General features: G+C 42.1%; 1 protein-coding gene across 2 annotated transcripts; it reads right to left on the reverse strand.

Annotated features, from left to right (window-relative positions):
* Window positions 1–351: 351 nt before the first annotated feature.
* On the reverse strand, window positions 352–25,305 carry SLC37A3 (solute carrier family 37 member 3). 2 transcript variants are annotated; one of them, XM_062589709.1, is made up of 15 exons: window positions 25,217–25,305; window positions 21,224–21,400; window positions 20,165–20,279; window positions 17,575–17,667; window positions 16,986–17,069; window positions 15,635–15,780; window positions 14,768–14,864; window positions 13,569–13,653; window positions 12,387–12,568; window positions 9,684–9,825; window positions 8,398–8,499; window positions 6,348–6,395; window positions 5,191–5,342; window positions 3,688–3,753; window positions 352–2,827 (listed from the first exon to the last, which is right to left on the reverse strand). In XM_062589709.1, the coding sequence occupies exons 2-15, from the start codon at window positions 21,322–21,324 to the stop codon at window positions 2,735–2,737; spliced, it is 1,506 nt and encodes a 501-aa protein (XP_062445693.1). In that variant the 5' UTR covers window positions 21,325–21,400; window positions 25,217–25,305; the 3' UTR covers window positions 352–2,734. The 2 variants fall into 2 exon arrangements, with proteins under 2 accessions (XP_062445693.1, XP_062445703.1); XM_062589719.1 differs by lacking the exon at window positions 6,348–6,395.
* Window positions 25,306–25,488: the final 183 nt, after the last annotated feature.

Here is a 25,488-nt window from a genome sequence, read left to right on the forward strand (position 1 = left end):
TATGAGTTCTGGCTTTTTATTTAATACCATGAATTACATCATTATGAGCACCTCTGTCAGGGGAATCTCACATAGCTGCTTATGAGATCGATCAGGAAGAGTGCCAAATCGCAGTATGCAGGAACAGGGCCCCCTTTGGGGTTGGTATTAAGGCTTGGTTTAAGTGTTACAGATAGGGAACAGCGAGGTTGACACCCTGTGGGCAAGCACTGCACAGGGCTCAGTTCTTCACAGCAGCTGACTGAGAAGCAACTGTCAGATCCAGGCTTATAAAGAGGAAGAAGAGAAGCACGCCTCAGCAAAACTGCACTGAGTGAAGTGGAATAAAGCACACAGAAGAATAATCCCAGGTGAAGTAAAAGTAAGTTTATTCATGTGAGATCAATTTAGACATTATCAAATTAAAATTCCTTCTCCATCTGAGCACCTTGAGGAAACAGACAGAACCAAAAACCTAGGACAAAAAAAAAAAAAAAAAAGTCTTGAAGACAGGAATGCCTAGCTAATCAACAGTGGCCTCAAAGGACCACTGCACACTTGCAAGCAAGCTGCTAGGCAGCTTGTGTTTGCAGTGCTCACAACACATCTGACACTTCTCAAGAGGGGACAGAACTGTTTACAGGAAACCATTTGTTCCCCCGGGCTGCTTCTCCTCCACCCGCCATGCCCCCTTCCCACTCCACCTTTCATCAGAAGCTTATCTAGCACCCAGACAGTCAGCCAAAAAGCTCATCCACGTTGGAATTCAAAACCACAGATTCTCAGACACTATGGCTGGGGCAAACACTGCCACCATCAATTTTGGAACTAAATTTCAAGGAGTTTTGATTCTATTTGTACAGGGACTAATGAGTAGCTTGGGACATGAACAGTAACCCCAGAGCATAATTCTGAGAGCACGATGATAGATTCTCAGTCCCTTGCTCCAATATACTGGCAAAAATTGAAACACAAATGAGAAGAGACAAGAGCAGGATTCAGGTCCCTAGTCAAGATTAATGGCATCATTTTCCCAAGCATTGAAACCTCTTGTGGTTTAACAAAGAATGCAAGAATCATTTCCACCAAGAAAGATAGATTCTCAAAAAAGTGTAAAACAGGACAAACAAGTTTCCCAGTAAGCAAAGCTGTATGAGCTGTTGTTGCAGAAGCAGCAATCACAAAGTAACTGTTCAATACAGAAAAAACTGTAAGGCACTAATAATGTTCCACTCATTACAATCATCACATGACTAAAAATTGACATTCATAAATTAAAAAAAAATGCTGTACATTTTTAAAAGGCAACTATCCCTGTTAAAAAAAGTTTCAAATTTTCAGTTCCAAGAAATTCCTGTGCCCCATTCCCATCCAGACATCACTGATTAATTAGACTGAATATTTGATCAGAAATTCTGCTGGTTAACAAGTACTTATTACAATGAAACATTCCAAGGCAAAAGCAGAAAACAATTTGTTGAAAGGTTATTCAATATCTCAGTAACATCACCACAAAATGTGAGAGGTGTCCAACAGTCATCCTTACTACCATACTGGAAAATGCTCAGATACTACCATACTAAGTGCAGTCATATTTTTGTAGCCAACTTGCATCTATTTTTCTTTTCAAGATGCAACACATTTTGAAAACTCAGGAGCTTGGGGTCCCCTATGCAACCACAGGCAGAGAAGGATGGGGCAAACAGCAGCACTTGATTATTTATGCTATCCCAAGGTATATAACTGCTATTCAGCTCCAGTCTGGAAGCCCATATTTAAGAGCTACAAGGTCCCCTAAGTTCCTTTTACTCAGTTTTGGTCTTCCTTTTCTAGACATGGACAATTGCCCAATGAGAATGGAATCGGTGAGCCCAGCTTCCTTCACAGGGTCACCCAACAGTTCATTTTTGGTCAGTATTGATCAGATTTCAAAAAACAAACCGCTAGTGAAAGTATGTTTCCCAGTCCCGGTCCCCAAAGTCATTCAAGAATTCTTTAGTGACAAAGGACCTGTTAAAGTATATTTTCACAGATCACAGTAAAGTGTTATCCAAATATTGCACACTGTCTACTTAAATATTTAGAATCTGAAATCTCATTTCCCAGAGATTAGTAACATTATTATTAAAAAATACAATGCTAAAAACAAATATGGAGTTAACCTCTCCATAAGAACCTGCTGAAATACGAGACAGTTACAAGCTAGGAATAGCAGAGGTCCATCTGTGCACAGATTTAGCAACAGCATTTTTGAAACAGCGCAAATTCCAAATAATCATTTTTGCCCTTTCTAGACTAGAAATGCACTGTATGATTTCACCAGCACAACAAAGCATCAAAATTCATCGCAAGACAGCCTCTCCACTGTCAGTTTTAAACATCTGACCTTTGGTCAGGACATCCGGAAATAAATAAGAATGAGTATAGTAGTGAAAACCATCCCTGTTGCCCTCTTCCCCCCTCCCCCCCCAAACCTGCAGATTTTACTGTGATTGCAGACATGGAAGTATCTGGTAGGCCTGTACCAGTCCTGTGGATTGTCTAGCTTAGATCAGCAGCTCAATGGTGTGGATGGTCTCAGGCCATTCGAGTATTTGGTATCTCAACACTGAGCTCACAAAAGCAGGTGAATCAAGTCTCATGGAGCCATTCTGAATTAGTCCAAACCTGGAGGATGTAACAAACAAGTCCCTCAGTTTTCATTACTCTCCCAGCTGCCAGGTCTGTACAACAGTCCATCTAGTGGAAACGGGAGTCATCCAGCTAGCATTCGTGGGCGCCGTTCATGCAGAAGCAATCTGATCTCCCTCACTATTAATGGTGAAATGAACAGGATTGTTGAACTTGTCTGTGAAAAGAAACATACCCAGGACAATTAGTGTAGAGCAAACACTACTGCAACCATTCTGTGCTCCAGTGTGTGTTCTAGGCCTCCACAGAAAGTCATGGGTAAGAGAAGGGATGACAAAACAGCCCAGCAGATGGGAAAGACTGAGCTTGAAGGAAAGCACATATGATTTTGACTGTCACAATCTTCTTTTAATAAAGAAGCTGTGTTCTTCACCTCCTCAGCGGCTTTTCTCGTGGCTGTCTCTGAAGGTAACAAAAGTGGCTTTTTCACTTGTGAGAATAGATGTAAAGAAAGTTCCTGGCACTTCCCGCAGATAATACTGCATGATTTGTACAGCATTCACCACTGTGGCAATGCTGAGACCAGAGCCCGAACAGTCTCCTTTCCCACGTACAAGGCCAAGGCTTCAAAATCCTCATCACTCCTTTCATTAATCTTGAAGGGTTGATAAGCAAGCAGCTTAACTTCAGCTCCCTGAAAATATTAGAAATCACGTACCATGGCAATGGAAGGGAGAAAAAAATCCTACCTTGGAATACAATAAGCTTTCAACCCTAGCTTGGAATACAATACCTTCAAATACAATAAGCTTTAGGAATTGCTTACAGGTATTTTCAAATCTCTCTCTGCCACAACCCCAGAAGCTGTTGGGCAACATGACCTTAAATGAGTCAAAATGAACCTGGTTGATTTAGACATCCTGAGGCAAAGGCACACTAGAGATTACTCTGGAAACAGCAGAGTCTGCAGCTGCTGCAGGAACACCTCGCATACCTAGGTCACAATTTCAGATTCCCACAAAAACATGCTACTGCAGATTGAACTTTGATAAAAGAAAGAAAAAGAAAATTTCTTACCATTAGAATAAAGAAATAGAAAACCCACATCCATCCCAGGTTCTCTTGGATCAGAGACACTAGATACTAAAAAGAGAGAGAAAAAAAATGATTGAAATCATGAAGATAAGCACAACTTTCAGACATCACTCTTTCATTTTCTAAAATTTGAGAGCTGTTAACACTCCATAAAAAGCTGATCACAAAACCCTCCAGCTGATCTTTCCCTAACACAATAGATGATTCAGGACAGCAGCCTTTCTGTATAAAACAAACAGTCTTGACAAAGTGGAGATACTGTCCTCAAGCTTTACAGTAACTCATAGCAGCATAAAGATAGAACTGAACTACAGTTTCAAAGGTGACAAATTGACTCCTTTGAATACAAGTTTTTTGTGCAGAACACTGGGACATAAGTGGATGTAAGTACACTCATAAGAACTAAAAACTCTAGAATGGCTTATAAATTACACAGGACACATTTGCAACAGCTGTGCAACCACTAACTACTTAGTGCTTCAACGTTGGCAAGACACTTGAGACTACAGTCTGTTTTGAACTGTATCCCAGTTTGATAGGACTACATAAGATACAGAAGAAAATGTATTCCTTATTAGCAGATTAATATTCCGTTGCTGTACAAGGCCCTCTTCTTCACTACTGGCTGTCTTAGCACAAAACAGGATCTGAATTTCTAACACATTCATTGTGCATTTGCTATTATTCATACACCCCCAGAATGACATCATGGTTGTCTCTCTTGAAATAAATGCAATGTTACAATAGGAAGGATGGTGGAATTTTTCAGAATTAAAGACCCAGTTTTTATGATGACGTAAGTTTGAGTGGTATGTGTGGAGGAAGACAGAAACACTGAAGACAATATAATAAGAAAATTAAGTGTAACAGTGCACTTTAAGATGTCCACAAGACACATGCATTTTTTTCCATGTTTCATGGAACTAAGTGGCATCTTTCCTGTGAGAGACAAAACAACTGTATTTACCAGGCGATAAATGACAGACACAAACCCAAATCCCTCTTAAGAATAGAAACTTGTACTCCTTGCCTAAGTTCTTGGTATCTTATCAAGGCTAGAGAGGACCTGGGAGAAACTGGCTCCAATCTTTCTACTAAATATTCCTCTCCCCAAAGCATCACTGTGCTCTTCCACATAGTCATTACTTGTATTTGAGAAATAAGAATGTCCAGTGGACACATTATCAGTTTCCTTTTCTGCAACTGTCTCGTCGTCAAATGCCTGGCAGCATACTGTGAGGATTATCAAAGCAAGTAGTGCTAGATTTACAAGGTGCAACAGAGCCCTAAATAGAAAAGAAAATTGCAAGTAAGAGCAAATTTTAAATTACCTTGTAAACACTGTAAAGTTTGTGATAAGTATGTCATTTTTGGTTGGTTACACAGGTAAACTTTCCTGTAAACAAAGGGTTTGCTGTTACCTTACCTTTGAACAAGAATTCCAAACAAAATTCAAAATATATATATTTTTTATTTTTGCCTTACCTGGCCCACTGCAGCACCAATACTACCAGTTCCATCCACAATTCCTGTGACTGTTGCCAGAGCCTCGCTGCTGCCTTTGACCAGATCCTGACGACCCAGGTCAGCAGAAATTGCAGAACTGATCATGTTAGAAGGGCCTCCAATGAAAAATCCTGAAAATGCCAAGAAAACAGCCTTGATGTAAAACATGCTGGGGATTCTCAATAGAACATCTTAAAAAACACGGATTTTTCTATCACACAAGCCTCAGAATGAGGATTTTATGTACAGTGATCTCTCACTAATTGCAGGTAAACCCTTACAGCTTAAGCATACAATTGCAGTACAGCTTGTGTACATGGAATATGCATACAGAAATTGCCAACAGGCTCGTTTTCATTCCATAGCAAAACCGAAATAATTGGAAGTGGCTCACTCTGCAAGAAGAGTCAAGATGCACTGAACTGAACACAGAAAGCTACTGTTGAAGAACATGCACAAGCAAACCCTCAACATGAAGCAGATAAAGATAGGTCTCTGCTTTGGATAGTACACTTCCATGCTATAGCTCAACCTCCAGGGGCTGGCGGAGAGATGGAAGAAAGAAAACTCCACACGACAGAGCGTTCTGAAATAGGAGTGTTCCAAGAGAAAGGCTCTATTCATGCAGGTTAATCTTAATTCTGTAACACAGCATAATACGTCTGGTAGCACAGAAAGCTGGTGACCCCTCGCATTACGCAGGGCATCTGACAGACAAACATCCCTGAATTTAGCTATTACAGCTCACAACTTCACCACACATTCACCCCTTTACCAGAGATTATTGCTCCTGTAGCACAAACAGCAGCAGCTGGCATGTGTCCATGCTCTAGATAACACATCACTGCTAGGTATTTTAGCACAAATCTGTCTCTGTCACAGCAAGATAAGGCAGAGCTTTATAGATCCAATATCTTAATCTATATAGTCAATATGCTATACCCCCATCTGCAAATTAGTTTTCCTACAGCCACATTCCAAAAGTACCATAAATTGGACCTCAGCTTTTACTACTTCTGCAAAACCAGCAGAGATGGCAGCACACACAAATGCATTACCACCATCTGATGCTGGTGTTGCTGATTTTTCTACAATGTACCTTTCTACCGAGGTAACAGTGGTTTTTTGTATGATACCTGTAATTGCCATGATCACAGCATTGATAGGTTTACTGTTTGGAGAACCTGTGGGAGAAAGACTAGATGAGTGTAAAAAACCCAAATGAACTTGAGAAAGCCATTTATTCATTTAGGATCAGAAAGAAGCATGCACACATCCTGTCTGAACCATCTGCTCAGTTTCATTCATTTACCCATGTACTGGCAACAGTAACTTCTATTTGACCAGAGACTCGCACAAAGATTAGTTAGTCTTCTTGCAAAGGCATTTAGAGACTGAAGATCCACCAGTTCCCTGACAGTACTTTACAGCAGAAAAATCACTTTTGCCATCAGACATTTATGATCCGCCCCTATACTAGATTGCCTAGCTTTGCCTTCCATCCTTTGCGATACCTTTTCCATGACAGAGTTTGCATTTACTCTCCTTGAAAAATCCATCTGCATAGTAAGAGTATCCTTACTCTGTCGTTCTGGGAAAGTGAGAGAGATTCAGTTCCAACTCTCCCTCCATAAAGTATTAATTTCAGCACTTTAATAATCTTTTCCACTCATTCCAAAATTTTCACTGTCCTTTTTAAAATGCATGTATTAAATTTGGAGGTAGTAATCCAGTAATTATCTAAACAATGTTGGACAATAGGGTAAAACCAAAAACCCAATCTCTCTACTCCTTACAAAACCACACTTAGATATCCAAATGTTCTGTCTGCCCTTCCACGAACAGCATCACCCTGCATCTACGCAGCTGCTGTTCCACTACAATCCCTCAGTGCTTTTCAGAGTTACTGTTTTCCCCAATACCCCATTTCCAGTCATCACCTGAATTCCTTACTCCTAACCACACCTTAGAGTCTACACATGGTCAAGTTACCATGCATAAGGCAAACTGCAGTCTTCTATTGTATTCTTGGCCTGTTTTCACTCTGGTGTGCAGCAGGCTAAGAGCACAAAATTGTTCCTTAGTTTAGCTGATGGAGATTTAATTATCCAGTGCAGTAACAGTGTATTGCCTGCCTAACCCTTCTTTATCTGGCCAGGCAGTAGTGCATCTTGAATTAAGCACAAGACACTTGCACCTCTGGTTGTTCGCTATCAGCAACAATTTTATATTTGCTTCCAGCTCACTGAGGAAAGCAATGAGTTAGCACAAGGGCCTATAAAACTCCACTGAACACCACCAAACCTGACCCTTACTACTTCAGGAGGATTCCCTATTGACCTTGAGACCAGTTGAGTAAGCACACTTCAGAAAGGCATGCTCTACTGTTCATGTGTCGCTCTGGCATTGATTTTCATACATGGACCTCAAAGTGCTCTACAGAAGGTCTGCATTGCCACCCCATTTTTATTACAGATGGGAGAGAACACAGACAAGTAAAGTGACAGGCAAGGGAGTTAAAGCATTCTGGTACTACTGGAGAGCAGTGGTATCACTGCAGATACAAATCCCTTACCTTACAATAACTTCACAGTCATCACTTCACAGACACTAGATCTTTCTGCCCTTTTGTTCAGTTTTCCTGACGGCTCCTTAGAAAAACATCAGTCACTGAGAGCTCTATCTACCACAAGATAGGGAGAAACTCTTAGATTTCACAACATACAGAAGCATAAGTGGCAAAGTCTAAGAGCTTCTGCCTCTGTGGTAGATATACTCCTGCACAACTCTGTGCCTAGACTCCCTTTCCCTTTACGGCATGGACAGATTTGCTGCTTTACCAGTTGCAGTTTTGATACAATGACAATGCCAGAAATTTCACTGACATTGGAGAGGGATTAGTGCCATCACTCACCACTTCAGGGAAGCCCAATTACTCAGCTAATTCTTTTCCACCTCATTAACCACAGAAGAGACTTCCTCATTCCTTCCCCCCATTCCTGGATTCTGAGCTCAGTGAAGTTTTATGCAGTGTCACAGTTCAAACAAAATACACCAAAAGGTGCCACAGTGATCCAGGATCACTTTCAATACCAGCAGCTGAATGTAATCAGTACGGACTATGTTCTGGTTCTCCCTAAAGTATCAAAAGGGCTTCCGATCATCATGTAGCAAAAACATACTCACGGCTGTATCCAAAGAGAGAGCCGACAGCAAAGAGCAGGCTAATTGCCAGCACCGGAGCTCTCTTTTGTAGCACATCAGAAATCAAGCCTTGGACGGTCCCACCTGCAAAAAATAAAACATCCTCAGGCCCAGGATGCTAACACCTTGAACAAAACTAGGTCATTTCATTGAGAGCAGTGGCCTCTTGTTTCTCATTAATGTACATTTTCTCCACACTTCTGGAAACTAAGTCTCCTGCTCTTACTACTCAAGACACAGAGGCAACTGCAAACCTAGGTGGCCAGGACAGAGTAGAGCAAACTACTCATATTGTTTTCCCAGGAAATATTATTTCTTTTATTGGCGTGCAACTGACCAATGATCCTGCTTTTCTTTTCATTACCCTATAGGGCCATCACAGTAACCACAACTCCCAATTCTGAGCAAGCTTAACATTGTGGCTGGTTTCTTTAATAGAAAGTGCACAAAAAAGGAAGTTCTGCTTCAAAGGGAAAGCACTAGCACACAAAGGTCTCATTCCTTCTGTCTCACCTACTCAAGGTAGATGTAAGGTTGGCAAGAAATGCCGATAGCTGACAAAGATCAGCATATGCATCACTGCCACCTCTGTAGAAACTGCTCTGCTGTTAAAAAACAGAACATTTTGGGAAAGTCTAATACAGAACAAGCCAGAGAGGCAGAAAAACTGACCCTAAAGAGACCACAATAAAGATGTTGATTCTACAAAGGCTAACTGGACTACGGAATAAAGCAAGAAACTGAACATTGAGGAATGGAAGCCCAGACAGACAGCATATTCCTCATTACATTCTGGAGGAATAGGGACAGATTCTGCAGCCAGCAGAAGTAAGTGCAATTAGATTGGATTTCACAACACAGTTATGCCTGCTCTGGGGAGCTCTGTGCTGAAGGGACAGTACAGAACTCACTTAAATCCAAGTCTAACCTCTCCCTCAAGGGTACCTGTCAGAAAGGATGTAGGAAGCACTGGCACACCGTTTTGTACATGGCACTGTTCAAAAGTCCTAGCAAGTAAAGAAAAATGCCTGCTGGGGGTACCATACAAGAATAAGATAGCACCGTTTAAATCACATATAAACTCTTTAGGGTGCTCACATACTTCGTGTTTTAGAGAACAGTCATGCAGCCACATACATAACTAGCCCTTTTACATATTCGGTTAGCTAAATCACACTAAACATGTGCTCTGTGTTGCACTTGCCATCTTTTATTCTCAAATACTAACAGGGCAACTACATAAGGATGTCATTCACTTGCTCACTCACCTATGATTCCTCCCACGTCATACCAGATCGAGAGCTGGTCAGCTTCAGCTTCTTTCCATCCAAAGTTGTTGCTGAGGTAGAAGGGCAGCCAGAAGAAGAATGAGTAATTCACCAATTTCAGGCACGCATAGGCCAAAGAATACTGGAACAAAGAGTCAGCCAGCAAGCAGTTAGCACTTGGGAAATGCAAACTGCATTTCTGCTTCTTCTCATAAAGCTCTGGACCCAGATGAAGCTTTTAGGGGTTCATTATATGAAATGCAATCACTTTTGCATTTCATATAAGGAGGCAGAACTATGAAAGCTTAATGCTGATCAAAGGGAATCCAAAAGTAAGAAAATCATTGCCAGAAAAACTACTTTCTTTTTACTGAATGCAGAAGGTTAAAATACTGTCAGTGTAACCTCGAGAAGAACTAACATCAGGCTCCTCACTCCCCTCCCCTACTACTCCCCAAAAAGTTTAATTCACCTACTAAAGAGAATGGAGCCAACCGTGTGACATGAAACAAGCTGGAGGTTTAGTCATCTGTGCATCATGATGAGAAAAGTTATATGAAGCAGTTTCTCTGTGCTATCTTCTGCTGCTCATAAGGTTCATCTGGTTACAGCACCAGAAGAAAAAAAAATCATTCATAACCCCCAGGCAGGTATTCCACGATACAAGGTGAAAGGTTTGGCCAACACTAAGCGTATGCATCCAAACTCAACAGCTGAGACAGGCTCCTACTCTTGGCTGCTGGGCTCAAACTCTCCTTTGCGAGCAGGAGAGCTCTGCCTTTAGAGCTTTCACATGCAGCAATGGTTCTCCTTCAGGAAGACTGCACAGCCAGCATGCAGAGCGGGCAGAAGAACAAGGCACACTATTTCAGTACGGCCTCCTGACAAACACTGACATGGCAGTTGAAGGAACTCCTATTTGAAGAGGCAAATGAAGACTTAAAAAATAACATGTTGTGACCACAGCTTTTGGGACTGTGCACATGCACTTGTCTTTGGATTTTAACAAGCAGACATTTTGATACAGTAAGAGCCCCCAAATAATCTCTTCTAAATGTAGATTCTTTTAATAAACATACCGTTTTTAGCTATAATGTCAATGCTTTTCCACTCTTAAAGGTCACAAAGCAATCTTCACCACACATGTAAGACAGTGATGTTCACTAGAGTTCTGCTGGCTCTGGTATGTAGAGCTGCATTGTGCCAAGCTATATTTATTACGATGCATTTAGAAACTGTCAGTCAACTGTCAGACCAATTAAACACTGAATTTCCAGAGCCCCATGGGATATCTGTCTATACTAGAACTCTTCTACCATATCATTCATCAATAAAAGAGAGAAACTACAGACAAATTTAAGTCAACTAGTATCTTTGTATAATTTTGATCAGACTTCGGAGGTTCTCTCAGTATGTGGTTTCTCACTCACTGATTTGACATCAGATAAAACTCAGATTTGTGTCAGAGGTGTTCACACAGAGGGTTAGCACAGAGAGCATGCCCTCAAAATCTCAAGTACCAAAAGAGCAACATCTGTTGTTTAATACCTCCTTATGTTCTGGCCAGTGAAGAAAAGTCACACATCAACTTAGAAAGCCTTCACCACTGTCAAAGTATTTCACCTAAAGGTTCTTTGTACATCACCCCATTCTTAACACAACCAAAAATGCGCCTCAAAGCGAGACTTCAAGAGGATTCACTTCCTTTTGCCATCCCTGAACCCATGTCTTCAGCAACAGCACAGAGCGGTGGTTATCCAGCACTCTGCATGTTGACAATCTACCCACCCGTTCTAGATTTTGTTACTTTAATCGCAACTACCAACTGCTTTACTCATTAAGAGTATCTGACAGCACCATCCGCTTAACAGTTCTGTTTCATGAACAATTGAGAGATTTTATATCGTATTACTGATCCAGCCTCCATTACCCCCTTTCTTGTACCAGCTCTAGTATTTAGGGGACACATAGCCTATTAGCACAGGAGAATTATATTTTTTTTATTGGCAGATTAATTTTTCAGTTGAACCAAATACTTCAATTGGGCAACAATGCTGATGCAGAAGTACAAGGACAGGAATATGGATGTAACCAGAATTCAGTTAAGCTTCGGCTAATGGCGAAACTGCATCACCAGGCCCTGCTGACAGTTGTTTATAAAAAGACTTTGCCAGATATTACATCATGTTGATTAAGCCTTTTTCAGGCTTTTTGCCCAAAGGCAATTAAAAAACCAACAATAACAACCATCAAACCCAAATACCAGTGCCACAGAGTTCTCTGTGACGCTCAGCTAGTAGTGAGAATCCCATTCCTCAGGGCAATGAGTAGCTACCTTACCAAGAGACTATCTATAACCACCTGCTTTGCTCCTGGCCTTCCTTCTAAATTCAGGATCAAAAAATGTAGTCTCTCTACTGCCACAGTTGGCTCACTATATGCACCAAATGAAGCAAGAGTTCAACAGCAAGACTAACATGCAACCACATATTAGGACAGTATTATAATGCATACACACAAAGATAATGGTCCCAACCCCCAAGATTTTAACAACGTAAGTCAGAAATCAACAACAACATGAGGTCAACATGTCAATGATGCCAAATGTTGACAATTGTGTTGACAACACAAAAAGACAGATCTGAGTTTAGCAGCATAAAAAGTCAGATCTCACTCAAGAATCTGTGTGCTAAGAGTCCTCACCAGTACAACACCTGGAAGGCAGCAAGCCTGGAAAAAGCCAATGGCCTTTGGCAGGTTATCAGTGTCAGTTGCTTGAATAGAGTAATTCCGGTCCTCATCATCTGCATTATCATCATCCATTAAAGGTCTGTGGGCATCTTCCTCAGCACTGCCTTCTTCATCTGTTCCAAGCTCAGGAAGGCCTAAATTATACAAAAGATTTATAACAGGAACAATGGGCCAGAAAAAGTCCACCCTCTCTCCACTTCAAAGCTATGCTCGCTTCTTTTAAGCGATTCTCCCTTCTAGCAATTCCCTTGCTCTCCCATACCTCCATCCTCCTTGGCTTAGAAACTCTTCTAGACGGTGTTCTGAAGTGTCACCAGTTTCTACCCTTTGTCTTCCAGTGCTCTTGGAAGTATTCTGCCTGATCCTGGCGTCAGCTTTGTCTGTTCTGAGTGTCTGGCCATTAGTTGGAAGACACAACAAATTAGTGCACTTTTCCCCTTGTTTTGTGGCTGGACTCCTTGGGACTGGCTCTTGCGCGTAACCTCATCTGAGTGAGTAGGCAGAGTACACTAGCACCTACTCTGACAGCTGCTGCCTGTTAATACCTGCTCTGCAGCAGGCCTATGAACTTGCCCTGTGCTTTCTGATCTGATGAATGCTTTAGTGCTACCAACTTTATAGCTTTTGTAGGTGTCTGGGAAACCTCTACAGCCCTGTCAAAGCCCCAGAGTTCTTGTTTTCCTGTCACACTCTACCCTGCCCACCATCTTCTCAGAACAGGACATTTACCCCACATGAGCACTATTTAATTGGCTGAAGGAGTCATGTATGCATAAAGCACTTTCCCTTCATCACGCAAAGTTAAGGCTTGTCATGATTTGCTCCAACAGTGGCCATCTATCAGTTTCCTGCTGATTGTTAAAAAATACCAATTTTCCAGGAAGGAAAATGGGAAACTACGCATATCCTAATGGAGGCTTTAGAGCCAGGCTGTTTTATTTTACTTTTAAAAATACCCAGGCACATAATCCAAAACAGCATTTAGTGTCATCTTGTGAGGAAAGCATTTGTTCCACTAAATGCACAGAAGAGCTCTGAGGATAAGCATGGTCAGAGCTAGTAGAACTTTCAGTACTACAGAGAAAGATGGAAACCTGTTTTTCATAAAGATTAGTGGGTAAGTCTTCTACTTACCCACTTCCTTTGGTGAAGTCAGAAGCCCAAAGAAGACAATGACTCCTCCAGCAAACTGTACTGAGGCAGTCACCAGAAAAGCATACTGGAGATAAATAAAAGATTATTTTTTTCTAAATACTTTCAGTCATGCCGGCATCCCTTCCCTGTATTCCAACCCTGTCAGAGAGTAAACATAGCAATAACAATCCAGACTACATCCATTTAACTTGGAAACAAGCAATCTCTGCATCTCCTGAACAGACTTGCCTCTATCTACACTGAAAGACCACACTGAAAGAGAGATTCTAGTGTATGAAGGTGACAGTGGTGAGGAAGGAGTTGACACAACACAGAATTACAAATTTAATCATGTTAGCAGGGACTGCTCAAAGCATGGTCAATGCTGACTTCACTGACTCACTGACTATATTCAGTCACATCTTGAAATCCTACAAAGACAGAGATTCTATAGGCTCCTGACCCTTGTTCCAGTCCTCAATTAACTTCATACTAAAAAAAAAAATCCATATATCCAGTTGAAACCTTCCATGGTTCAGTTCATACCCATGGCCTCTTCTTCTACCACCATGCAACTCAGGGAAGAGCATGGCTCTGGTTTCTCAGCAACTTCCTTATATGCACGAGAAAGCTGCTTATTCAGTACTCCCTAAGCCTTCTCTTCTCTGGACTGAATAATCTCAGCCCTGTTAGCCTCTCCTCACAGGTCATGTGCCTCAGTGTGCTCTGGTTCACACATATTCCCTCTACTAATTGCCTGCCTGAAACATTACAGCAATGCAGTGCTGTGCCATAGCTCTTCCCACTTAGAAGTCATGCCTCCCAGCCTGTCAAAACCTCACCACTACTCAGCAGCAGTGAGTTCAGTCAAATGAGAAGCAGTGATAGACGTGAATCTGAAGAGCACTTTGAGCCACCCAAATCAGAAGAGGGTACATTATGGCACTAGAACTCTTCAACAACAGTCACATTTAAATGGTAGTCTCAAGCTCATACCTTCTGAATATAAAGGATCATGAAAGGAAAACATTTCTTTTCTGCCTATTGCTTCCTATCACAGAACTCAAAATGATGAACCAGACACTCTGATAAGAAGAAAATATTCCTATTATCTACTCAGTGACAGGGTAAGAAACTGATCTCTGCATAACCCAGTCAGACATGCAATCCTAGCTAGAAAGCCAGACAGTGCTACCCACCTCATAGCCATACTTGAGAACACAGGAGGCAAGGAATGCTCCCAGAATATTCCCCACAGATGCACAGGCACTCCAGAGTCCAAATACAAAACCTCTCCTGTAGAAAAGCGAGGAAATTTAGAGGAAAAGATGGGAGAAAGGTTTGACATTAGGAGAAAGAGAGAAATATGATGTTAGAATGAACTTTAATTTACATATAAAATTGTAGCATTCTCCCTGCCCTCTTCAAAGAAGATCAAACCTCACTTAAAGCAAAACACAGAATAACTTGCAGGTATAAAATAAGTAAGTGTAGAAAGTTCTATTCTAAAGCAGCTGTGCTAAACCACAGGTAAGCAAGCAGCAGAGTTACAAGCTGTGACTGGAGCTCATCTGCAATGCTCATCCTGTGCCAGACTTACCTTTCAACAAGTCAGTTTCCATCTAGCTTCTTTAGTGGTAAATGGACAGGAACAAGTTTTACAGTAACATGAAAATTTAAATTCAGCCATTCCTCACTATGGGACTCTTCAAATGTGAGTCTCTACCTCTAACACACACAAGTGTATTCACACTGCACTGTTACATAATTCCAGGAATAAATAAAGTAATAAGAAAATTATGTTTCATCCCATGTAACTAAGCCTGACCTAACAGGAAAACATTTTTCAGCGCTAAAGTGACAGAGCTTAGTCAATAAGTCCACATCATTTTGTAAATATTAATAACTAGTTTAGTACTTGAACAGTCAAACTATCACAGTTCACTTTAGGTAAGTACAGCAGTCCTACTGGGACTGTCAAAACAGAAAGTTATACCTGTAGGTTTGGGGGGTTTCAGCTAAGCCTCCAATGGTCAGGTAAGTTAGTCATTGAAAATTCAACTTACCCAGCTTTTCCAAACCAATTGCCCATGACAGCAACCACACAGGGCCAGCCAGTAGACTGCAGCAAGCCATTGACAACCCAGAGACAGCAATAGAACCATTTGTTGTAGAAATGTAACCATTCTGTGAGTGTACCGAAGAAAAACACCTAGAGAGGAGAAAAAGAAAACAACCTGACACTACTGTTAAGAACCTGTGGAGGGAGGGATGTTAAAAAAAAAAAAAGAGTAGCAGTGACCGTTCAGGGACAAGACACCTACACAGGCTAGGTCACAGCCAGACCTGGCATTGCTTAACAATGCTCAAAGGTAATAGCACCCTCTGCTGAGCCACTGACGGCACTAAATCCAGAGTCCAGACAACTGCTAGAGAAATAATCTCACGGCACTTCCACTCTAAAAGACTTTTTTTGTAAATAGCAGAGTCATAACAGAAGAGAAGAAAGAGACAAATACTTTTAGCAACAACAGTAAAGATACAGCAGCATCCTAACTTGCTATTGTATTGACACACGAACTCACAAGGTCCTGTAAAAACACAAAACCCTGAGCAGTCATTTCGCTCAGCAAATTCTAGCATAAATACTACAGCCAAGTCTCAAATTACTACAAGCTCTAATGCAAACTAGCCAAAATAAACACACTTTGTGGCATGCTGTGCTTGAGGCATGTCTGTGGTCGTGTGTTTGCAGAACGCAATAGGCCATAGTGGGATTTGTAGTCACTGGGTAAATCAAGAACACTCTACATATTTTGCCACTACTTTAATAACCAGAAAACCACAATGAGATAAAATGGTTTCACACTTATCTGTAGCGGCTTGAAACTGAAGAACTCTTTTGTTCTAAGACGACATTCTTTTGTGACATGTATGTCCTCCCACTAATTACAACATAAGCAGATGTATGCTTAGTGAGAGTGCAGATTGTGTTTGGTAGGAAAAGCTTTGATGACAATATACCTGAACCAGGAGAACAGTCATAATACTCAACCATTTCAAAATGGTCAAATTCACTAACCTTGTACAAAAGCAATTCATCAAGTGCCTAGACAGTGCCTCAAATTTATGAAATTCCTTCCATCAAAGTATCCATGAACAGATACGTTAGGAAGAGCTGAATAATTTTGTGTAGACCTACATCTGACAAAACAAAACTTGTAATAAACTGTTTCCTGTCCTAAGTTTTACAAGTCTTCACTTATTAAGTTTTACATAATCTGGTACTGCCACAATTTGAGACCACTGAGGTGCAGCTACAGATCCTATTAAATAGAGCCTATTATTCTTAAAGAAAATCATATCCACAAATCCTAAGACAGTGTTTTCTAAGCCACAGTAGTATGCCCAACTTACCACCAGAGCGGAGGAGCACATGCCAAAAGACAGAACCCAGCGTAAATTCAGGCGATCCCCAACTATGCCACTGACAAAGAGACCCTGAAAACAAAACTTCATGTTAAACAAAGTGACAAGGTTTGCATTAGTGACTTGCAAGAATTAAAATGATGCAGAAGGGTCAAGTTGACCCATATAGTACTATTACATCCGCTGGCAGCTTTGTTCTAAACAACTCTTCTTCTGCCATCAAAGAAACACTATTTTCCTAAATTGTTCATTAAATTTATTATTTTGTAATAATTTTTAACAGAAAGCACTTGAAACAATAAAACTACCCCTTCTCCAGTTGATGACAGCAGTGTGAAAAATTTTGGAGTAATAGTATTTCTCTTGCATTTGTTAACAGACATCTTGACACGGGGGACAGGTGCTGGCAGAATTAACAGAACCAAAAGAAAAAATCTCCTGCTGTGCTAATCTTTCGAACTCCATTAATGCTAGAGAAATCCAAGAAGCAGGTCCCATTCATCCCCTCCAAATACGGGTATAATCTTTCCAATTAGTTTCAACCAAAGCTTGGCAGCTTTGGATTAGAGCTACTCACCACAGCATAGGAAAACAAGAAGATAGTGTCCAATGTTCCCAAGAAGAGAGTAGCTTCTTCTGCATTTGCAAATAAATGGTTGCTGTTCCAGAGCTACAGGGAGAAAATTGTAACAGGTACACAGGGAGAGTCAGAGCTCATTCTATTTTTCTTTAATTCAAACCCCAACTCCAATGCAAAAGAGCATCTGGCCCCTCAACAACCTTCTATTCCTCCAACATTTTAATGCATGTACCATAGAAAACAGCCACTTCCATCTCACTTCATTTTTAAAGGACAAGCTAGCAAAGCAGAACTGAGAAACATCAATTTGACTTGGTTCAAGATAAATGACTGGCAACATGAATTCTACTTCTAACAAGCATATAGCTGACAGCTGCATACACAGAAACACTGATGAGCACCTCAGTGAATAATACAATAAAGGGATATTCTGTTTTATATGCAATGTCTTTTACATACTTATCTTGCTGTCTTCACTAAATGAGTAACTCCCTTAAAGAATTTGTGGCAACAACCATAATAAGAAGTGAAATAGGAAGAACACAACACAAACAGGAAGAATGAACACAAAAGGAACAAGGAGCTGTGGGAAGAAATAGACTGGCTGGAAACTGCTATTTATAAGGAACTCAAGTCTGATTTTCTTTCTAATTTTTGCTTACTCTGAAGTTCCATTTTATTTTCAATATAATCAAACAGGAGAAAAGACTCAGTAATCCGCAAATTGAGATTAGTGACATCAGCTGAAAATAGCAAGTTTGGAGGATGACTTGAAGAATGAATAAAGTTAATTGGGATAGAGTTTTCTCCCCTCCCCTCAACCGTTCCATTAGAAAAAAATCTCAAAACAAAAAATGCAGCCCAAACCCAATCCATGGATGCATCCACAACATCATCAGCTCTAGTCTGACTCTGTCCTCCAACAAAATACCCTGTACAGACAACACTAAGGAAAAGTCAATCAACATAGCTTCTGCTTAAGTCTCGTGTGTCAAAGAAAATTAATAAGGTTCCTGAAAAATAGTTTTTTGTTACTTGAGACCACTTACAGCCACTTACACCAGTGGCCTTCAACTTTTAACCACAGATCCCTGGAGGTCTATAAGCTATCAAGAGTCTTAGAAAGATAAGAGAATCAAATATATTGTCATTATACTCATCATAAAAATCTCCACAGGACTTGCACATATTAAAAGGTTGAGAAGTAAAGAAGTAAAGATCTCATCCTTCTAATTAAATTACACTAGAGTTTATTGATGCAACAATTGCAAAACATTTTGTTTAAGGATTTAAGTGTAATAATAAGATAGACAGCTGTGGTTAAAAAAGAAATCAAAATTCAAAATTGATAGCATGTTAAGAGAATACTCGATTCATATTTTCAGTCTGTTCCGTCAATTTCTCAAAATGTATCATGCACTTTACTGCTAACTAAGATGACTTAAGTTGATGCCGTAAGGAAAGAAGGGCCACTTAGCCTTTCTTCTTTGGCAGACACAAACTTCAACATCCAGCAAACACGAAGTCATGCATGTAGCAGACAGACTGCAACTGCCTTCTGAAGTATACTAGTTTTTTGAATGTCAGTTAAGGAATTCAATATAAATACCTTGTACTTTGTTTTAGGATCTCCAAGATGCTCAGTATCTTTTCCTAGTTTATAAAATCCTAAAGACGTTACAGACCCACTTTACTGTTTTTACTTACTACAGAAAGGCAACATTTATCCTTCAGGCAAGTTTCTAAAGAATCAAAGACTTCTGATGCAGATAAAGCTCAAGTAGTTGGCCCGGATCTCCCTGTTTAAATGGATCTCATGCTGCAATTGAGTTGTTAATGTAAGATTTCTTCCAGTTCTTAAAAGCATCACCAGCCACTGCTAAAAACAAACATCTCTAAAAGGGTTATGGGAACAAGCCAGGGTATCTGTCCTTGCATTCCCATTTGTGCAGTGGAACCAGTACACAACGTTTCTCTGCAAGCAAAAGCTGCCAAAACTCCCATTGCCTCTGTTGATGTTGGGATTTAAAGATAACGGCAACAGGATGTTCAGCATTTTTGAAAATCAGACCTCTAAGAGGCATGAGGAAATGTCATTCTTCGGTATCAGTTGAGGTTAAGCAGGCAGCACTTTCAGGACAGTCTTCTGCTCTCCTACTGTGGCCAATGTTTTAACACAGTGGCAATGCCCAAACCACAGAGAAAACCACAGCAAGGATGTTACAGAGTTCTCTGCAACCCATTAACTATTAATGCTTATTGCCACTGAGATTTCAGAGGTAGGATCCCCCTCTCTTCCTCCCTGTCTTCTCCATTATCCTGGCTACTACACAAGACTTTGCCAGAGTCCCAGTTTCCATTGGAACACCATAGCTCTACAGGAAGTTTCTCTCTGGAAACACTAGGAAAGATTTTGCCAACAGCTGATAATCTAGAGAACTACTACAAAGACACTTGAAGTTCTCGCTCACATTCAGACAAGCGTCCCTAGCAAAAACAAATAAAGGGACGTCTTCTGCACTGCAACCTAAGTGTACTAGAAATCACCCAGCATTCTTTGCACTTGCTAGTCGCCAGGTGTCCTTACCTCATATGGCTGGAGTTCAAGGGCAGTGTTGTTTAGGTAGGAGGGAGTCCACTGGCTAGAAATGCTGACCTTGACATTACTGAATGTCTTCCTGGAAGCATGGAGCAAGGAGTAACTGCCAGAAAAAGTACAAGCACACATTGGTCAAGTCTTCTCTGGAGGTCAAACAAGAAAGGGTGGGACTCAAAATTCAGATACATGCCAAGCAGCCAGTGAGCAGTGGAGGACTGACAGGATAGTTGTCAGTAATGCAAACCCAAAATTACGGGCACATGGGGAGGTGTGAAATAGGGTCTTGATTGGAATGGACCTTCTCTTTTCAGAAGAGGAAAAGACTGTGCAACAAAGGTATGTCCTTGAGGTGCCCTTGAAGATACCTGTGCCCTGAGCTACCTCAGGGAAGGAAAAAAAGAAGTAAAAAAAAAGAACATGTACTCATCTGGCTAACCACCATTACCTAACCTGTCTCTGGAAGAAAACCTGTATCAGTAGCAGTATTGCTGCAAAGGTCTAACAATATCATTGAGGCAAAGTACGTAGGGAGAGGTAATATCTTTTTCTAGCTGTTGTCAGTGTAACAGACAAGCTTGCAAAATGCAAACGTGGGAGACCCTCTTCAGGTCTGAAGCAGAGGCCTCTCTGTTCTAGAGGTTTGTCATCCCTCTGCAAACAGTAATTTCAGATGAGAGGACCCCAACAGCAATGGCAAAGTGCTCCATGAGTCAGATCATGCATTAAATATGTTCTGAGTATCCGGGTTTACTTCCTTCCCACCACCAGTCACATTAGCTCTTCTGCAATGGGTTGCTGCCTGCTTGGTGCAGTCAGTCTGTCCTTTGCTGCAAGGCCTGTTTGTCACTGGACTCCACAAGGGCATAGCACACTGAGCTACATTACCGCATGACTCTCAAACCAGCTGTTACCACTAGCTTTGTTTTCAAGCCTCAAAGCCAAAGATTAAGACTATCTCCCTACCTTCACTCTCCTTATTTGGACATGCTTTCTAACTCTCCAAATTCAGTGAGACAAGCACTTCTCTGGGAGATATATTCAACCTACCTGAAGAAGGTAAGCAGGAACACAGTAATATGATGGTGAGTGCAATGCGACACAAGGGCTTTGTTTGCAGGCTGCCTCCGCAAGCTCCCAGGCAAAGCCATATTCGTGGCAGCCCTCTTCCCCACTCCTGCCCCTGGCCACGAAGGCTGGAAGGTGCTTAGGTCATTTTTCTTCTCACTTAAATAAAGTGGGAAGAAGAGCAAAAGGAAAAATAGTTTAATTTAAACAGAAGTATAAAATACAGTGATGTTCTGCAAACAGCTGAAATTCAGCAGGAGCAATTCTATGCCAGTCCTTCTCAGTTTGGTTTGCATCTCTGCTCATCTCATCAGCTGTGCAATTCATGAAACCTTTTATGTTCAGAAATGTCTTTTTACTTCCATTCTGCAAATACACGTCTCATGCTTTTACTCCAACCTATTTCATGCTTGGTTTGCATCTCTGCTCATCTCATCAGCTGTGCAATTCATGAAACCTTTTATGTTCAGAAATGTCTTTTTACTTCCATTCTGCAAATACACGTCTCATGCTTTTACTCCAACCTATTTCATGCCCTTGCTTCCAGCAGATTCTTCCTCAGTGCTCATCATCAAATGAGTTCCCCCAGGACCTACCAACCTGAGGTGTTCCCATGTTAAAGACCAATCTGCACCATTTACATATGTGGTATGCTACAAAGTGATTATAAATAAGCTAATTTTCCACTGTTACCTGGCCACAGACTGGGAAGTACAAGCCAACAGAGCAGCATTTGGTAACTAGTAGAGAATGGTTTTGGGTCTAACTGCCTCTTTAAGATGCCACTGAAAGATATACCCAAGAGTGGATTTGTACACCTGGAAAAGGAAAGTAACTGTGAGGACAGTGCTGAAATCCAACAACTAGACTCCCTGCCTATTCACTCGCATGCCCTAGAGTATAGCTCCATCTGTCACTAACTTATTAGTGCAGCATATAGCAAGCCATACTTTACTGTCACCATCAGTACCGCATGGATGACATCTGCCCAAACTTCTAGATACCAGATAACACCATTACAGAGGAAAGGCTATGATACACGAACAGTTTCTTAGCATTAGCTTATGTCACACTATTATATACTCCCTTTACTGTGGCTGAGGGAGTATATCTGCAACAAGAGTTGGGGAAATGACCTGGCTGGGCAGTGAGCTGGGGGAAATCTCTCTCTGTGCCTCCCTTCCCTTCCCTTTCTTTTTCTTTTCTTTCTTTTTTTTTTTCCTTTTGGCAGAGATCTTTTCAGTTAGATTGCCCTGCAGCTCTCAAAGTAGCTACACAAACACTTGTATCTGTGCAATCAAGACAGCAGTGCAGAAAAAGATTTATTACATGTTAGCACTACTGCTGAAGGCAGTATCTGATCTTATTCACATTAGGTGGCTTAATATAGCTAGACAAATCAGTCATTGCAAGCTGCATTTTAAAAGAACATTCACACACCAAATACATCCTGAATTCTGAGCAGTGATGAAATAATCCACTACTCCTGCCTTCCCCCCCCCCCCAACTCCTGGATGCTGCTGAAAAGCCCATGTCTCACAAAGGCTTCTTGAGACCTTCTGCTCCTTCTTCTATAACTTTTAAAGATTTCTTCAGGCCAGCTTCCACTGTAAGAACCGTTCTCTCAAAGACGACATGTGCCTGAACACTAAACAGATTTCAGCTGCTACTGGATATAATAAGCACCGTGGAAACTCAGGCCACATCCGACCTGTAAAACAGAGCAGGGCATGGAGACCTCTAAGTAAGGTACCTAGCTAACCTCTTTCTGGGACACCAGCACGTAGATTTACCAAATTCAGCCTAGAGATTTGGCTAGTCATACTCATCCTACACCATTCTTGAATTAATACACTTCCATTCCCATCCAGCCAGGACAAACACAGCAAGACTGTTCAAGGTCTGAGAGACAGTCTGCATCTACGCAACCCAGGTATCTGGGCCACACTCCCATGCTTCCAGCTAAGAAAGGCCACCCAGGTCTGCCAGCATCCTCTACTAGCAGCAAACCTCCACACTGCTTGGGTTTACTCTGGCAAAAAGAGCACCTACAGCTGGAGCTCTGGGAAGGCAAGGGTAGCCATGGAAGAGGCATCTTAGCAGGCAGCTTTGCTAGCACATCCACCTAAGGTCCCAGACCATTTCTCTGCATCAGGAAATGAAAACTTGGCACTCATCCAAGTACACACACACAGTGAAAAGTCCATACATAGGCTGCATGAAGCATAAAAAGGAACTCAAAGCACTGACTTCCAGCACTGATGTCCTTACAGGCCTGCAAACCATGCAGTCTGGTGGTCAAACAAAAGAGCTTGTTCTCTTTCTCTGCTTCTCCCCACCCATCAAACAGCAGAAGATAACAGAGTTCTTCAGAGGAAAGCAAAACACTTAGTTGTGCAATGCTGAGGGAAAAGTTCTTGCCTCATGTAATCACTTTACAGCCTGAAGCATGAGATTTACTACCCACTTCATGTCAACACATGCAAATATAAGTCTTATTTGTCTAAGATATCCAGCCTTTTTAAAATTGAGTCTTGGTTTTGACCTTAAAATCACCTATCTGTTCATAGCGTTTACTACTATAATATCTGTTCTTCACGGCTTTCAATCTCAGCTAGCTTTCTAGAAGAAAACCTTCTGGTATATGATGACCTTCTTCATTTATTTCTAAGGTAGAAATAAGTGTAGAGCTTTTTCTGTTTGTTTTTTTTTTTTCTTCTTTCTTTCTTCATCCAGTCTTTCGCACACTCCCACCTGGCATCCTCTCTAGCCTGGAACACTAGAGAACTAGGACTTCATCCTCAAAAACTGATCTTCTAATTATACTGAACACATTACATTAAATCTGGAGTGGGAAGAGCAAAAACTAGGAGACAGGATAAATCACAGAGGCCGTGGCAATGAAGCATAAGCCTTTAAGAAAGGAAAAGGATTGTTTTTACAGTGTTTGACTGCTTTGACTATTTGTATGCAACTATCTACCCTCAACTCATCAATATTTTGAATGAGCTTATTTAAACTTTCAGTATTCTCCCTTATCCCTTCCCTTAAGGTCAAAATAAGGCACCTTAAGTTCAAAATAAACTTCCTTAATACCACTCTGCCACCATCCAAGGCAGGCAGGAAAGACCAGAATTAACATTCCTGGGGCTTCCAAAGTGCAAAACAAGAAAAAATACTTTTTAAAACCCTCACATGGCTTCTTCCTAAATCAACAGAAGAAGAAGAAAAAGGCCACTAACACAAATTTGCACAGGACCATTCACAGCTTACAAACACCACAGACAAAACACCTCATCAGCTAATAACACCATCGCCAAAATTCATAACTGGATGCTACCTGAGAAGAAATGGATTTCATCACACACTGGCAATAAGCAGCAATTCAAATTAAAACATATTTGCAAAGAAAAGAATATGCTTACATCCCTTTAGTATTTTGTCTGTTGCCTCTGCCCACGATTAAGCCAGTCACTTAACTCCGCCAGGAAATCCCCTCTACTGAACCAGCCGGTTCTATGACCAACCAAGCCCAGCACATCAGCCCTCCCGACGTCTGCTGCTGCCGCCTCCCGCTGCCTCCACGCGGCGTGGCTCCCCACGAGCGGCCCCGCTCCCCCGGGGCCGACCCCGGCTCGGCACCCACCCTGCGCTGCCCCAGCGCTCACCGAGCGCTTGGAAAATCTCCGCTGAAGCACCAAGTGAAGAGCCAAAACACGGATTTTATTTCCCCCCTCCATCCCTTTCCCCAGCAAACCTGCAGCCCTGCAAGACCGATCCCCCCACCTCCCCCCGCCCCGAGAGCAGGATCCTTTCCCTCGGCGACGGGACAAGCCCCGCAGCGCCCGCAGCGCTCCCCCGCAGGCCGAGGGCCCCTGCCGCCGCCGCCGCCCGAAAAGCCACGTCCTCAGCGCGCCTGACCGGGGAGCGGCCCTCTCCGCCGGGGAGGGGGAGGCACCGAGCAGCGACACCCACCTCCGCGCTTCCGCGCCGCCGCGCGGACACGCGCGAGCTCCACCAGAGACCGTTAATCGGCCGCGACCGTTAAACGGCCACGCAGCCGCCGCCGCCATCCACCGCCCCCCCTCCCCCGCCCCGCCACCCCTGAGGCACCCGGGCTCACCGGCCCCGCCGCTGGCCCCGCCCCCCGGAAGCCACGCGGCGCTGCTCTTCCGCCACCGAGGCGGCCGCGGCCGCGGGGCGCGCCGGGACTTGTAGTCCGTGGCCGCGCCGCCCCCCCTCCCGGT

This window comes from Rhea pennata, chromosome 1, assembly GCF_028389875.1.
Source record: "Rhea pennata isolate bPtePen1 chromosome 1, bPtePen1.pri, whole genome shotgun sequence".
NCBI lineage: Eukaryota > Metazoa > Chordata > Aves > Rheiformes > Rheidae > Rhea > Rhea pennata.